Source organism: Mobula birostris, chromosome 4, assembly GCF_030028105.1.
Source record: "Mobula birostris isolate sMobBir1 chromosome 4, sMobBir1.hap1, whole genome shotgun sequence".
NCBI lineage: Eukaryota > Metazoa > Chordata > Chondrichthyes > Myliobatiformes > Myliobatidae > Mobula > Mobula birostris.
In genome coordinates this window covers 42,195,307-42,208,171 of record NC_092373.1, presented here as the reverse complement: position 1 = coordinate 42,208,171, position 12,865 = coordinate 42,195,307, and the positions used below count along the sequence as shown (strand labels likewise).

The 12,865-nt window shown below is 44.8% G+C and overlaps 1 protein-coding gene and 1 long non-coding RNA gene across 5 annotated transcripts in view; one reads left to right on the top strand and one right to left on the bottom strand.

The window, feature by feature from the left end:
• The window catches only part of LOC140196299 (uncharacterized), a 19,515-nt gene extending 17,423 nt beyond the window's left edge, over positions 1–2,092 (bottom strand). The window contains exon 1 of the long non-coding RNA XR_011885668.1: positions 1,905–2,092. This is a non-coding gene — a long non-coding RNA (uncharacterized lncRNA). The remainder of the gene's footprint in view (positions 1–1,904) is intronic.
• LOC140196298 (chloride channel protein 2-like) overlaps positions 2,043–12,865 on the top strand; it is a 558,437-nt gene continuing 547,614 nt past the window's right edge. For all 4 annotated transcript variants that reach the window (XM_072255256.1, XM_072255259.1, XM_072255257.1 and 1 more), the window contains exon 1: positions 2,043–2,356. In XM_072255256.1, coding sequence (XP_072111357.1) covers positions 2,306–2,356 — 51 coding nt within the window. In that variant the 5' untranslated portion in view covers positions 2,043–2,305. The remainder of the gene's footprint in view (positions 2,357–12,865) is intronic.

The following is a 12,865-nucleotide window of genomic DNA, read 5'->3' as shown; positions in this document are numbered from 1 at the left end:
ATCTACTGATGTCTACTATAAGCCTACTGACTCTCACAGCTATCCGGACTATTCCTCTTCTCACCTTGTCTCTTGCAAAAAGCCATCCCCTTCTCGCAATTCCTCCGTCTCCACTGCATCTGCTCTCAGGATGAGGCTTTTCATTCCAGGACGAGGGAGATGTGTCCTCCTTTTTAAAGAAAGGGGCTTCCTTGCTCCACCATCAACTCTGTTCTCAAACGCATCTCCCCCTTTCACGCACATCTGCTCTCACTCCAACCTCCTGCCACCCCACTAAGAATAGGGAATCTGTTGTCCTCACCTGCCACCCCCCAGCCTCCGGATCCAACATATAATTCTCCGTAACTTCCGCCACCTCCAACGGAATCCCACCACTAAGCACATCTTTCCCTGCCCCCGTCTCTCTGCTTTCTGCAGGGATCGCTCCCTACGCAACTCCCTTGTCCATTCGTCCCCCCCATCCCTCCCCACTGATCTCCCTCCTGGCACTTATCCTTGTAAGCGGAACAAGTGCTACACATGCCCTTACACTTTCTCTCTCACCACCATTCAGGGCCCCAGACAGTCTTCCAGGTGAGGCGACACTTCACCTGTGAGTTGACTGGGGTGATATACTGCGTCGCGTGCTCCCGATCTGGCCTTCTATATATTGGCGAGACCAGACGCAGACTGGGAGATCATTTCGCTGAACACCTACGCTCTGTCTGCCAGAGAAGCAGATCTCCCAGTGGCCACATATTTTAATTCCACGTCCCATTCCCATTCTGATATGCCTCTCCATGGCCTCCTCTTCGTAAAGATGAAGCCACACTCAGGCTGGAGAAACAACACCTTATATTCTGTCTGGGTAGCCTCCAACCTGATGGCATGAACATTGACGTCTCAAACTTCCGCTAATGCCCCACCTCCCCCCTCGTACCGCATCCATTATTTATTTATATACACACATTCTTTCTCTCACTCTCCTGTTTCTCCCTCTGTCCCGTCTCACTATACCCCCTGCCAGCCTCTGGCTCCCCCCCTTCCCCCCCCCTTCCCCCCCTTCCCCCCCCCATCCCCCCCCCCTTCCCCCCCCCATCCCCCCCCCCTTCCCCCCCCCATTCCCCCCCCTTCCCCCCCCCATTCCCCCCCCATCCCCCCCCCTTTCCCCCCCCATCCCCCCCCCATTCCCCCCCCATCCCCCCCTTCCCCCCCATCCCCCCCCTTCCCCCCCCATCCCCCCCCATCCCCCCCCCATCCCCATCCCCATCCCCCTCCCCATCCCCATCCCCATCCCCATCCCCATCCCCATCCCCTCCCCCATCCCCCCCCATCCCCCCCCATCCCCATCCCCATCCCATCCCCATCCCCATCCCCATTTTCTTTCTTCCTGGACCTCCTGTCCCATGATCCTCTCGTATCCCTTTTACCAATCACCTGTCCAGCTCTTGGCTCCAATCTCCTCCCCCTCCTGTCTTCTCCTATCATTTTGGATCTCCCCCTCCCACTTTCAAATCTCTTACTAGCTCTTCTTTCAGTTAATCCTGACGAAGGGTCTCGGCCTGAAACGTCGACTGTACCTCTTCCTAGAGATGCTGCCTGGCCTGCTGTGTTCATCAGCAACTTTGATGTGTGTTGCTTGAATTTCCAGCATCTGTAGAATTCCTCGTGTTTGCACCATTAACTTCCTTGTTAAGTAATAAGAATCTAATCAAATTGTGAAGCATAGATATCAGATACTAATTAAAAAAAACTAATCAACAACTTCCTAAAATTTGACTAGTAATGAAGAAAAACACAACCGAAGCAAGGTTTGCCTGGAGAGAGAGGAAGTAAAACAAGCCGGTGAGGGAGAATACCAGTACTATTTCGACAGGTCACAGAATACAACGGCTAAAATGCTACTACTTAACGTCTCGCACTACCAAGACATCCACGCCGTGAGCCTGTTTGGTAGAAAATATGCTGCATCTATCTCTGAAAGAAAACATCCTGCAGCGCTGGCGACAAATATCCGGAACTCGCCTCCCGACCAATGTGCTCCGCATAACCAACACGGCCGTGGGTGAGGAAGGGGGATCCCGGGTCACCGGCTGACTCAGACCACCGCCGATCCCGAGCATACGAGGCGTGAACACGGGAGGCAGTGGAGGCGGAGGCAGTCCCCCCGCTTCAGCGCCGTGGCGTGGCTGGGCGGGGTGACGGGACGACTGACAGGAGCGCTCACCCCCCTCTGGTGCTGCTGGCAAGTGGTGCGCTCCGCGGCTGAAATTGACACAGTTGCGGGTTGCTCGGCTCGGCGCTGCGCTGCCTGGCAGATGCAGACATGGCTAGAGTCGAGGAAAATCGGGGGGCGCTCCAATATGAACAAACTTTGGTACGAACTTTTATTTTGTTAATAACCATTTTGGTACTGTTGGGCTGGTGTGGTTCAGCATTTGACTGAGTGACTCGCGTCGGCTCAATTTTGTGCGTCCCTGTTCGTTTAGTCTTACACGATCTGCTGCTGTCCAGTCTTACCCAGTGAAGTCGGAGTTTCGCTGCAGCAATGTGTTCACGGTACAGCTGGAGCATCAATTGAACCACCATACGTTGCCAGATATGAGCACCGTTCTAGGTGCAGGGACCACGCGTATTCTTTCCAGCTAAAATCCGGTCTTGATAGTTTGTCAAGAGTAGTAAACTAGAAATTTTATTTTAGGATGGAGTGGAGGTAATGTCTTGGTAACAAGGAGAGGTAAATCGCGCCATTCGCAAAGACACATCCAGTGTTGTTTTTAAGTTACTATCTGGGCAATAATTTCACGATCAGAAATAATGAAGTGAAGCTTTAAAACAGTGCTTTCCTTTTAGAATTTTTAAGATTGTGCCCCAAAGGCCTCACCCGACGCCAATAATTGGTGGGATCAGTTGTTAAATCCTCGGAGCAACTGCAGTATTTTGATTGCCCATTCTCAGACTTGAGCTGAGAACTTTCCCCAGCGTTTTGTATCGTCCGGTAAATCTCAAAAATTGAAAGGGATTGTCATTTGATAAAGGAAAACAGCTATTTGGGAAGGGTATGCATGGATTAACCAATCATAGACTAGGAAATGTTAAAGAATGTAGGTTTAGCGTTGTACTTCCCAATTGAAGTATCCTCAAATTTAGCCTTGGCACTTTTGGGTGTAATACAGGGACCTAAATTTAAAGTGCAGTTTGTGCCAATGATATTTGCTGGATGGTATGGGTTGTAAGGACAGATTCTATATGATGGCCGTGCTGCTGTGCTTGCCACCTGTCCTAAGTTGGAGTGTTTTTGTGCCAATGGGTGTTTGATGATTCACCTGTTTAGAGGGGGAATGTTGCAAACCCACCTTCAGGAGCATGTGATGGCTCTGCCGTTATGTTCAGGAAGGACTGGTGCTCAGCTAGGAATAGTGACCAGTTTATGGTCATCTTCCCCTTTATCACCACAAAGGCCAACTTGCAGGGGTTTCCCACTTTTTTTTTCTGCCCTGGACCAATCGAGGGGTTTGTGGACCCAGGTTGGGAAGGAAGTCGGTGTATGTAAGCACCACTGACCACAGGTTCCTTTCCAAGTCCTGTGTGTTGCTACTGAGGAATTAAAAACTGTTTTAGAGGATGTTGAGGACTTTTTTTTTGTGAGTGCATGGGTGGGGGGAGGTTAAGTCACCAAAGCTTTCATTTTGAGTGAGCAATGCTGTCCCTTCCTCCTTTGCTATAATTTATGGGCATGGATGATCAGATAATCTACATTTATGCTTTCCAATTACTATTTTATCTCACTGCTTTATTATCATTGCTGAATTCACCCCCTGGAGCTCAGTATGATGGGGAGGCTTTTTGCAGAAGGACTGCACACCACACTTATTGGCTACTGGAAGTGATTCCTGCTTCCAAAAATACTAAGAGGGAAATAAACTGTTTTACAAGACTTTCCTCAATCCTGCTGCTGTTTGCAAATGACCAAACTGTAATCCAAAGTCAAAGATTTAGTGTTAGTAGGCCTGCTACCCAAGTAAACATTGGGAAGGCCAAAAGCCTTTCTCCTTTATCCCTAAATGGAGCTGCATTCCCCAGCAATGGACTCTATCTCTCTACCTTGCAACTGCCTGAAATGAGGTGTTTGCCTGTTTCTTTCACCTGACTCTGACTGTGCTTCAGTTTATTTGCTGGTGGTTGTTTATCCTTTTTTTTAAACTTTTAAAACCTAAACACAATGCACTCTTAACCAGACTGCACCTTATCTCTGAGTATGAGATTATCCTTGGTGCTGATGTCTGTCCTCTCAATTCCAGCAGGTCCTGGAGCTGTAGTGTCATACAGCACAGAATGGGTCATGCACCCTACCATGCCCTCTGCACCTCCCCTGGACATCTGGCTAATCTGTACATTGTCAATTATTCTCGTATTTGTTTTCTAGTCGCTCCACGGCACTTTGTGTGTGTGTGTGTGTGTGTGTGTGTGTGTGTCTTTCATTCTCTTTTCCAGCTCTACAGACTTGTTGGATATCTGGACTCTCAGCCATCCACTGACTATACCTGTAGCTGTAGCCAATATTTCTAATGTTTGATTTTGTTTCTTAAGTTTCTCCTGCCTCTGCTTTTTAGTTAACTTCTAAGCACACATTGTTGTCGAAGATGAGGCATCCTCTTTCTGGGACACTCCAAAGTTCTCCTCTTTCAGTGGCCCTAATATCTCCTTGTCTTGCAATCCCAAATTTTCTTTGAAACCACTCCTCTGCAGCATCCACGATGTTTCACTATGGAAAATTTCCAATAAAGCATAAGGTTGATTTGAAGTATTAGGGTAAGAAGTTCATTTTTGGTTGATTGTGTTCTGCTTGTAGGAATACTAACCTCCTCATGCAGGCCAAAATATTTCTCTTGTGTCGTTGAGTTCCAAGTTTTCAGTTCACTTTCTTTGCTTCTATTTGTCATTCTCCTGTGTACCTGGTCTTGTCCAACAATATCACTTATTAGCATTTTGCCATGTTTCACTATTGTTTCATCTTCATTTATTGTATCCAGTGTGTGTGAGAGGAATTTTCCCTGTACCTTTAAGACTTTACAGCTTGTTCAGTCATTGAAAAACTCGCATTTTAATTTTGTTATTGTTGGTGACTCTTGTGGGGGGGAAAAATAGAGTAGAATTCAAGACTATATTTTTCCTGAATTGTCATAGACCGTAAGACATGGTAGAAGAATTAGGCCATTTGGCCCATCAAGTCTGCTCCATTATTCTAACTTGGCTGATTTATTGTCCCTCTCAACCCAATTCTTCTGCCTTTTCCCTGTAACCTTTGATGCCCTAACTAACCAAGAACTAGTCAACCTCCGCTTTAAATGTACTCAACGGCTTGGTCTCCACAGCCGAATGTGGCAATAAGTTCCACAGATTCAGCACCTTCTGGCTAAAGAATTTCTTAGTATCTTTGTTCTAAATGGATGTCCCTCTGTTCTGAAGCCGTATCCTCTGGTCCTAGACTCACCCACGATGGGAATCATCCTCTCCAAATTCATTCAAATTCGAAGCCTTTCAGAATTTGATAGGCTTCAACGAGATCCCTCCTCGGGGCAGTATCTATGGAAGAAAGTGCAATTGACTTTTCGGGCTAAGACCCTGAAGGGCCCGCCGAAGGGTCTCGGCCCGGAACATTGATTGTACTCTCCTCCATAGATGCTGTCTGGCCTACTGAGTTCCTCCAGCATTTTGTGTGTATTGCTCCTTTTAGAAGACTTCATTTTAGGATTGCATCTATCCTGCACCTTCTGACTTGCCTCCAGAGACTCCAGCCTCTGCTGTTCTACTGCCATCACTGTTAGTGTCCCTTCCAGTCAACTTTCGCCAGCTCCTGTCTCATGCTTTTGTCATTTCCTTTACTCCACTGTAATACTTATACATCTGACTTTATCTTCTCCCTCTCGAACTGCAGGATGAACTCTATCATATTATGATCACTGTCTCCTAAGGTTTCTTTTACCTTGAGCTCCCTAATCAAATGTGGTTCATTACACAATGTAATCCAGAATTGGCTTTCTCCTAGTGGACTGAACCATAAGCTGCTCTAAAAACCCATTTTGTCGGCATTCGTAAAGGTCACTCTCTTGGGATCCAGCGCCAACCTGATTTTTCCAAACTACCTGTATACTGAAATCTCCCATGGCTTTTGTAACATTGGCCTTATTAACTGCCTTTTCTACTTCCTATTGAAATTTATATCCCACATTTTGACTCCTGTTTGGGGGCCAGTACAAAACTCCCATGAGAGTCTTTTTACCCCTTACATTGCTTAACTCTACCCACAAAGATTCTACATCTTCTCTTCCTATGTCAACTCATTATTTGTATTTGATTTCATTCTTTTCGCCAACAGAGCAATGCTACCCCCTCCGCCTACCTGCCTGTCTTTTCGATACAAGGTGTATCATTGGATGTTAAACACCCAACTCTGATCTTCTTCCAGCCATGGCTCAGCCAATCTCTAACTGGACTACAAGATCATCCACCTTACTTTGTATACTATGTACATTCAAATAACGCTTTCAGTCCTGTATTCATCACCCTTTTCAATTTTGCCTCCATGTTGCACTTCAACTCATCCCACTACTGCGATTTTTGCCCCATCACCTTCCCGTCCTTTCTCACAGTCTCACTAATCACTACATCGACTTGTGTACTAACTGCCCCATCTTTGTCCCTTTCACTCCAGTTCCTATACCCCGATCACTTATTTTCAGCAAGAACTGAGACCCAATGGGTACTTTATAGTTCCTTCCCAAAACATTTGTCTTAATGTACTTCTGACTTTGTGTATCAGCAGAATGATATTCGTATTATTATAACATTAGTTAATCCAGTGTTTTCATTTGAACTCTTTAAAATGGCATCCTGTGTTTGTTTAGACACTGGATGTGCATCCTATTCAGCTTGGCTTTTGTCACCAAACCACAATGTCCTTCAGTGTTTAAATACTTGAGTCTTGTTGAGGAATACTGTACTCCGAAGCTTCCATTTTATAAACCATTTGAGCAGTAAAAGTTGTGGTCACTGTAATTGTATAGAGTACTGTTTCTGATCTGAATGTCCTTGTTAAGAATGGAAAATAATGTCTCAAAGGTGGGGAAAGAGGTCTGGGAGGTAACATTTTGGTTGTTTTTGGAGCAATGATAAGACACAATGATGAGTACTATATGAATTTGGGCACTACATTTGCCTGAGGAATGTACGGTGGGTCTGGTTAATTGGGACACATCGCGATTGGTACATTTTGGTCCAATTTAAGGAGCTGCCACAATTAGTTGAAGTTTCATGGAAATAATTAATAAGTTATTAAAAAAGACTGGCGTCCATTTAACTGAGTAACAATTTATGTATTTAAATGAAATAAAGAACTAATTAGAAGCCTTCCAATACTACTACATGCTACAAGTCTGAATTAGCTCCTAATTCCTATCGATGGAGGAATTCATCCGGTGTATGCTGCCGTGTTCTTTTGATTGACTGTAAATGAACAAAATCAGCGCAGATACCTTCATACTGCTTTCATAGAATACTTTCAAAAATTGCATCCTTCAAATCTTCATTTTCATTGTAACATTCAAGATGATTGTTGTTGCCTTCAAATTCTTCAAGGTTTGTAACTTGTTGAAGCAGTGAAATTGAATTTTTCATTTTTACTCCTGGCTTTTTGTGGCACCTCCATGCCTCAGTACTTGAAAACAGTTCAGAGTTGTCTTACTGCTTATTTTTCACCCACTATCAGTGACAAAAATCACTGCTTTTTGAAGACAAACACACACAATTGATGGTATTTAAAAGTTGTTTGCTCTGAGCATGGTGTCGTGTGTAATGGTCGCACAACTGCACACGATGACACTAGTTTAGAAACCGTTCAGCAACAGCTTCCTGTCCCAATTAGCAGCATGGGGTCCCAAATAAACAAAGCGAATCCTGACTATTTTCTCAATTGGCTTTTGTTCTTTAAAAGTTGTCCTAAATGAGCAGCCGCCCAGATTTACCAATGGCCCAATTATCTGGAATCCACTGTATTATTATTGCCAGAGTTGTAATGCAGACAGCCCAGAAATGAATGTGAGCCTGGTGTGTTAGACTGGAAAGAGGAGGGGGGTGATCCAGTGAATGGTTTAAAATGGTTTGTTAGTTTAGCTTCTGTTATTTCTGAATGGCTTCCTTATCATTACATTTAGTGAAGGCTATGGAACATAATTCATCCTAGTTTGAGGTTTGCACCCGTGGAAAAAGTGAGAGCAAGGGACTGACCACAGAGAGCAAGGGACTAACCACAGAGAGCAAGCATTGACCTCATCGGCTGAATGGGACCTTTCTTTACTGTAATGATTGCAGTATCTTAAAATAGCCCACCTCCATTTCTGTTAAAATAATTTATTATGATCTTGCCACAGCCTGTCCTGAACCATTGTCCAGGCCTTTGTTAACTGCAAACTTGATTCTTTAGTGCAATTCCTTGTTCTATTCTTCATAGTTGAAATTGTTTAAAACCCTGTAGCCCATTTACAAACTTGCTCCAAGTCGTGTTTCTCCCCATCACCTATGGCTCCTGTTTTTGCTCCTGATTAGAACATAGAAAATAGAAATCTACAGCACCTTACAGGTCTTTTGGCCCACAGTGTTGTGCTGACCACTAGAAGCTGCCTAGAATTTCCCTACTGCATAGCCCTCTATTTTACTAAGCTCCATGTCCCTATCTAAGAGTCTCTTAAAAGACCCTATTGTATCCGCTTCCACCACAGTTGCTGGCAGTGCATTCCACACACCCACCACTCTCTGTGAGGAAAATCTTGGCTCTGACATCCTCCTCCCCCCCCCCCCCCCAACTATGCCCCCTTGTATTAGCCATATCAACACAGGGAAAAAGCATCTGGCTATCCACACGATCGATGCCTCTCATCATCTTGTATACCTGTCAGGTCAGCTCTCATCCTCTGTCGCTCCAAGGAGAAAGGGAGATTGCTGAGCCTCTGGCGATGATCTTTGCATCATCAATGGGACGGGGGAGGTTCCGGAGGATTGGAGGGTTGCAGATGTTGTTCCCTTATTCAAGAAAGGGAGTAGAGATAGCCCAGGAAATTATAGACCAGTGAGTCTTACTTCAGTGGTTGGTAAGCTGGTGGAGAAGATCCTGAGAGGCAGGATTTATGAACATTTGGAGAGGTATAATATGATTAGGAATAGTCAGCATGGATTTGTCAAAGGCAGGTCATGCCTTACAAGCCTGGTTGAACTTGAGGATGTGACTAAACGCATTGATGAAGGTAGAGCAGTAGATGTAGTGTATATGGATTTCAGCAGGGCATTTGATAAGGTACCCCATGCAAGGCTTATTGAGAAAGTAAGGAGGCATGGGGACATTGCTTTGTGGATCCAGAACTGGCTTGCCTACAGAAAGCAAAGAGTGGTTTTAGATGGGTCACAATCTGCATGGAGGTCGGTGACCAGTGATGTGCCTCAGGGATCTGTTCTGGGACCCCTACTCTTTGTGATTTTTATAAATGACCTGGATGAAGAAGTGGAGGGATGGGTAGTAAATTTGCTGATGGCACAAAGGTTGGGGGTGTTGTGGATAGCGTGGAGGGCTGTCAGAGGTTACAGCGGGACATTGATAGGCTGCAAAACTGGGCTGAGAAGAGGCAGATGGAGTTCAACCCAGATAAATGTGAGGTGGTTCATTTTGGTAGGTCAAATATAATGACAGAATTTAGCATTAATGGTAACACTCCTGACAATGTGGAGGATCAGAGGGATCTTGGGGTCTGAGTCCATAGGACACTCAAAACTGTTACACAGGTTGACTAGTTAAGAAGGCATACGGTGCATTGGCCTTCAACTGTGGAATTGAGTTTGAGAGCCGAGAGGTAATGTTGCAGCTATATAGGACCCTGGTCAGACCCCACTTGGAGTACTGTGCTCAATTCTTGTTGCTTCACTACAGGAAGGATGTGGAAACCATTTAAAGGATGCAGAGGAGATTTACAAGAATGTTGACTGGATTGGGGAACATGCCTTATGAGAATAGGTTGAGTGAACTCAGCCTTTTCTCTTTGGAGTGATGGAGGATGAGAGGTGACCTGATAGAGGTGTATAAGATAGAAACATAGAAAATAGGTGCAGGAGTAGGCCATTCGGCCCTTTGAGCCTGCACCACCATTTATTATCATCATGGCTGATCATCCAACTCAGAACCCTGCACCAGCCTTCCCTCCATACCCCCTGATCCCCGTAGCCACAAGGGCCATATCTAACTCCCTCTTAAATATAGCCAATGAACTGGCCTCAACTGTTTCCTGTGGCAGAGAATTCCACAGATTCACCACTCTCTGTGTGAAGAAGTTTTTCCTAATCTCGGTCCTAAAAGGCTTCCCCTTTATCCTCAAACTGTGACCCCTCGTTCTGGACTTCCCCAACATCGGGAACAATCTTCCTGCATCTAGCCTGTCCAATCCCTTTAGGATTTTATATGTTTCAATCAGATCCCCCTCAATCTTCTAAATTCCAACGAGTACAAGCCCAGTTCATCCAGTCTTTCTTCATATGAAAGTCCTGCCATCCCAGGAATCAATCTGGTGAACCTTCTTTGTACTCCCTCTATGGCAAGGATGTCTTTCCTCAGATTAGGGGACCAAAACTGCACACAATACTCCAGGTGTGGTCTCACCAAGGCCTTGTACAACTGCAGTAGTACCTCTCTGCTCCTGTACTCAAATCCTCTCGCTATAAATGCCAGCATACCATTGGCCTTTTTCACCGCCTGCTGTACCTGCATGCCCACTTTCAATGACTGATGTATAATGACACCCAGGTCTCGTTGCACCTCCCCTTTTTCTAATCGGCCACCATTCATATAATAATCTGTTTTCCTATTTTTGCCACCAAAGTGGATAACTTCACATTTATCCACATTAAATTGCATCTGCCATGAATTTGCCCACTCACCCAACCTATCCAAGTTACTCTGCATCCTCTTAGCATCCTCCTCACAGCTAACACTGCCACCCAGCTTCGTGTCATCCGCAAACTTGGAGATGCTGCATTTAATTCCCTCATCCAAGTCATTAATATATATTGTAAACAACTGGGGTCCCAGCACTGAGCCTTGCGGTACCCCACTAGTCACTGCCTGCCATTCTGAAAAGGTCCCGTTTATTCCCACTCTTTGCTTCCTGTCTGCTAACCAATTCTCTATCCACATCAATACCTTACCCCCAATACCGTGTGCTTTAAGTTTGCACACTAATCTCCTGTGTGGGACCTTGTCAAAAGCCTTTTGAAAATCCAAATATACCACATCCACTGGTTCTCCCCTATCCACTCTACTAGTTACATCCTCAAAAAATTCTATGAGATTCATCAGACATGATTTTCCTTTCACAAATCCATGCTGACTTTGTCCGGTCATTTCACCGCTTTCCAAATGTGCTGTTATCACATCCTTGATAACTGACTCCAGCAGTTTCCCCACCACCGACGTTAGGCTAACCGGTCTATAATTCCCCGGTTTCTCTCTCCCTCCTTTTTTAAAAAGTGGAGTTACATTAGCCACCCTCCAATCCTCAGGAACTAGTCCAGAATCTAACGAGTTTTGAAAAATTATCACTAATGCATCCACTATTTCTTGGATCTTACATCTAAGATGATGAGAAGCATTGATCGCGTGGATAGTCAGAGGCTTTTTCCCAGGGCTGAAGTGGCTGGCACGAGAGGGCATAGTTTTAAGGTGCTTGGAAGTAGGTACAGAGGAGATGTCGGGTAAGTTTTTTACGCAGAGAGTGGTGAGTGTGTGGAATGGGCTGCCGGTGGTGGTGGAGGCGGAAACGATAGGGTCTTTTAAGAGACTCCTGGATAGGTACATGGAGCTCAGAAAAATAGAGGGCTATGGGTAAAGCCTAGGTAGTTCTAAGGTAAGGACATGTTCGGCACAGCTTTGTGGGTTGAAGGGCCTGTATTGTGCTGTAGGTTTCCTATGTTTCTAACACCATCCACCTTATTTTTTTGTACTCCGTGCATTGAGATATAATTAAGTACTGTATCCTTTAACATTACTGTCGCCTACTGCCATATCAGATTTCTTGACTCTTGCATTTCCAAAATAATTGTTCAACCATCGATACTGTTCCTCCCTCCCCCCCTGCACGCCCCCCGAAACACCTGCCAAGGTCCCAAGTCCCAGAATTTCCCTGTCTCGTTAAAAGACGGCTTAAAGCTGTGTCCTCTGCACTGATATCTGGTTATCTAACTTCAATTTTGTTTTTGATGATGCTTTTCAAAAATGTCTTGAGTTTTTTTCGCTACACTTGAGGCCTGATGCAGAATTTGCTGTTAGTTAGACAAGTGTTAGCTCAATGTCAGTGGCAGGAGAGAATAATGGATTATATTTTCCCCTCAAAAATGTGACAGAGAAGTTGCTGGACATTGAAAATATAATTAACTATAGCCAGCAGGGATTTCAATTGGAAAGGGATTTTTGATTGGTTATTTATTTGCGAATAGAAGAATAATGGACATGGTTAATGCAATGTATTTAATATACTTTGGTCTTTAATAAGATGTGGCATTGCTGTATGTAGGTGTTAAGGTTAAGGCAAGTCAACACGGGACAAATAATGAGCCTCAAAACAACAAGCAGGGAGTTAAGGATCCAAGGTAATTGTTCAGACTGGTTAAAAAAATTTGGAAGTGCTCTGCACGGATTAGTGTGAGATCACTGCAATTTACTTAAATGATATTGACTTGAGAATCACAAGTACAACATTTGCAGACAATATCACATTGGAGAGAGAGCTATTGCAAAGAAAGATTGTGACGAAAGGACTTAAGTATGCAGTGCAATTGGCAAAATAGCTTC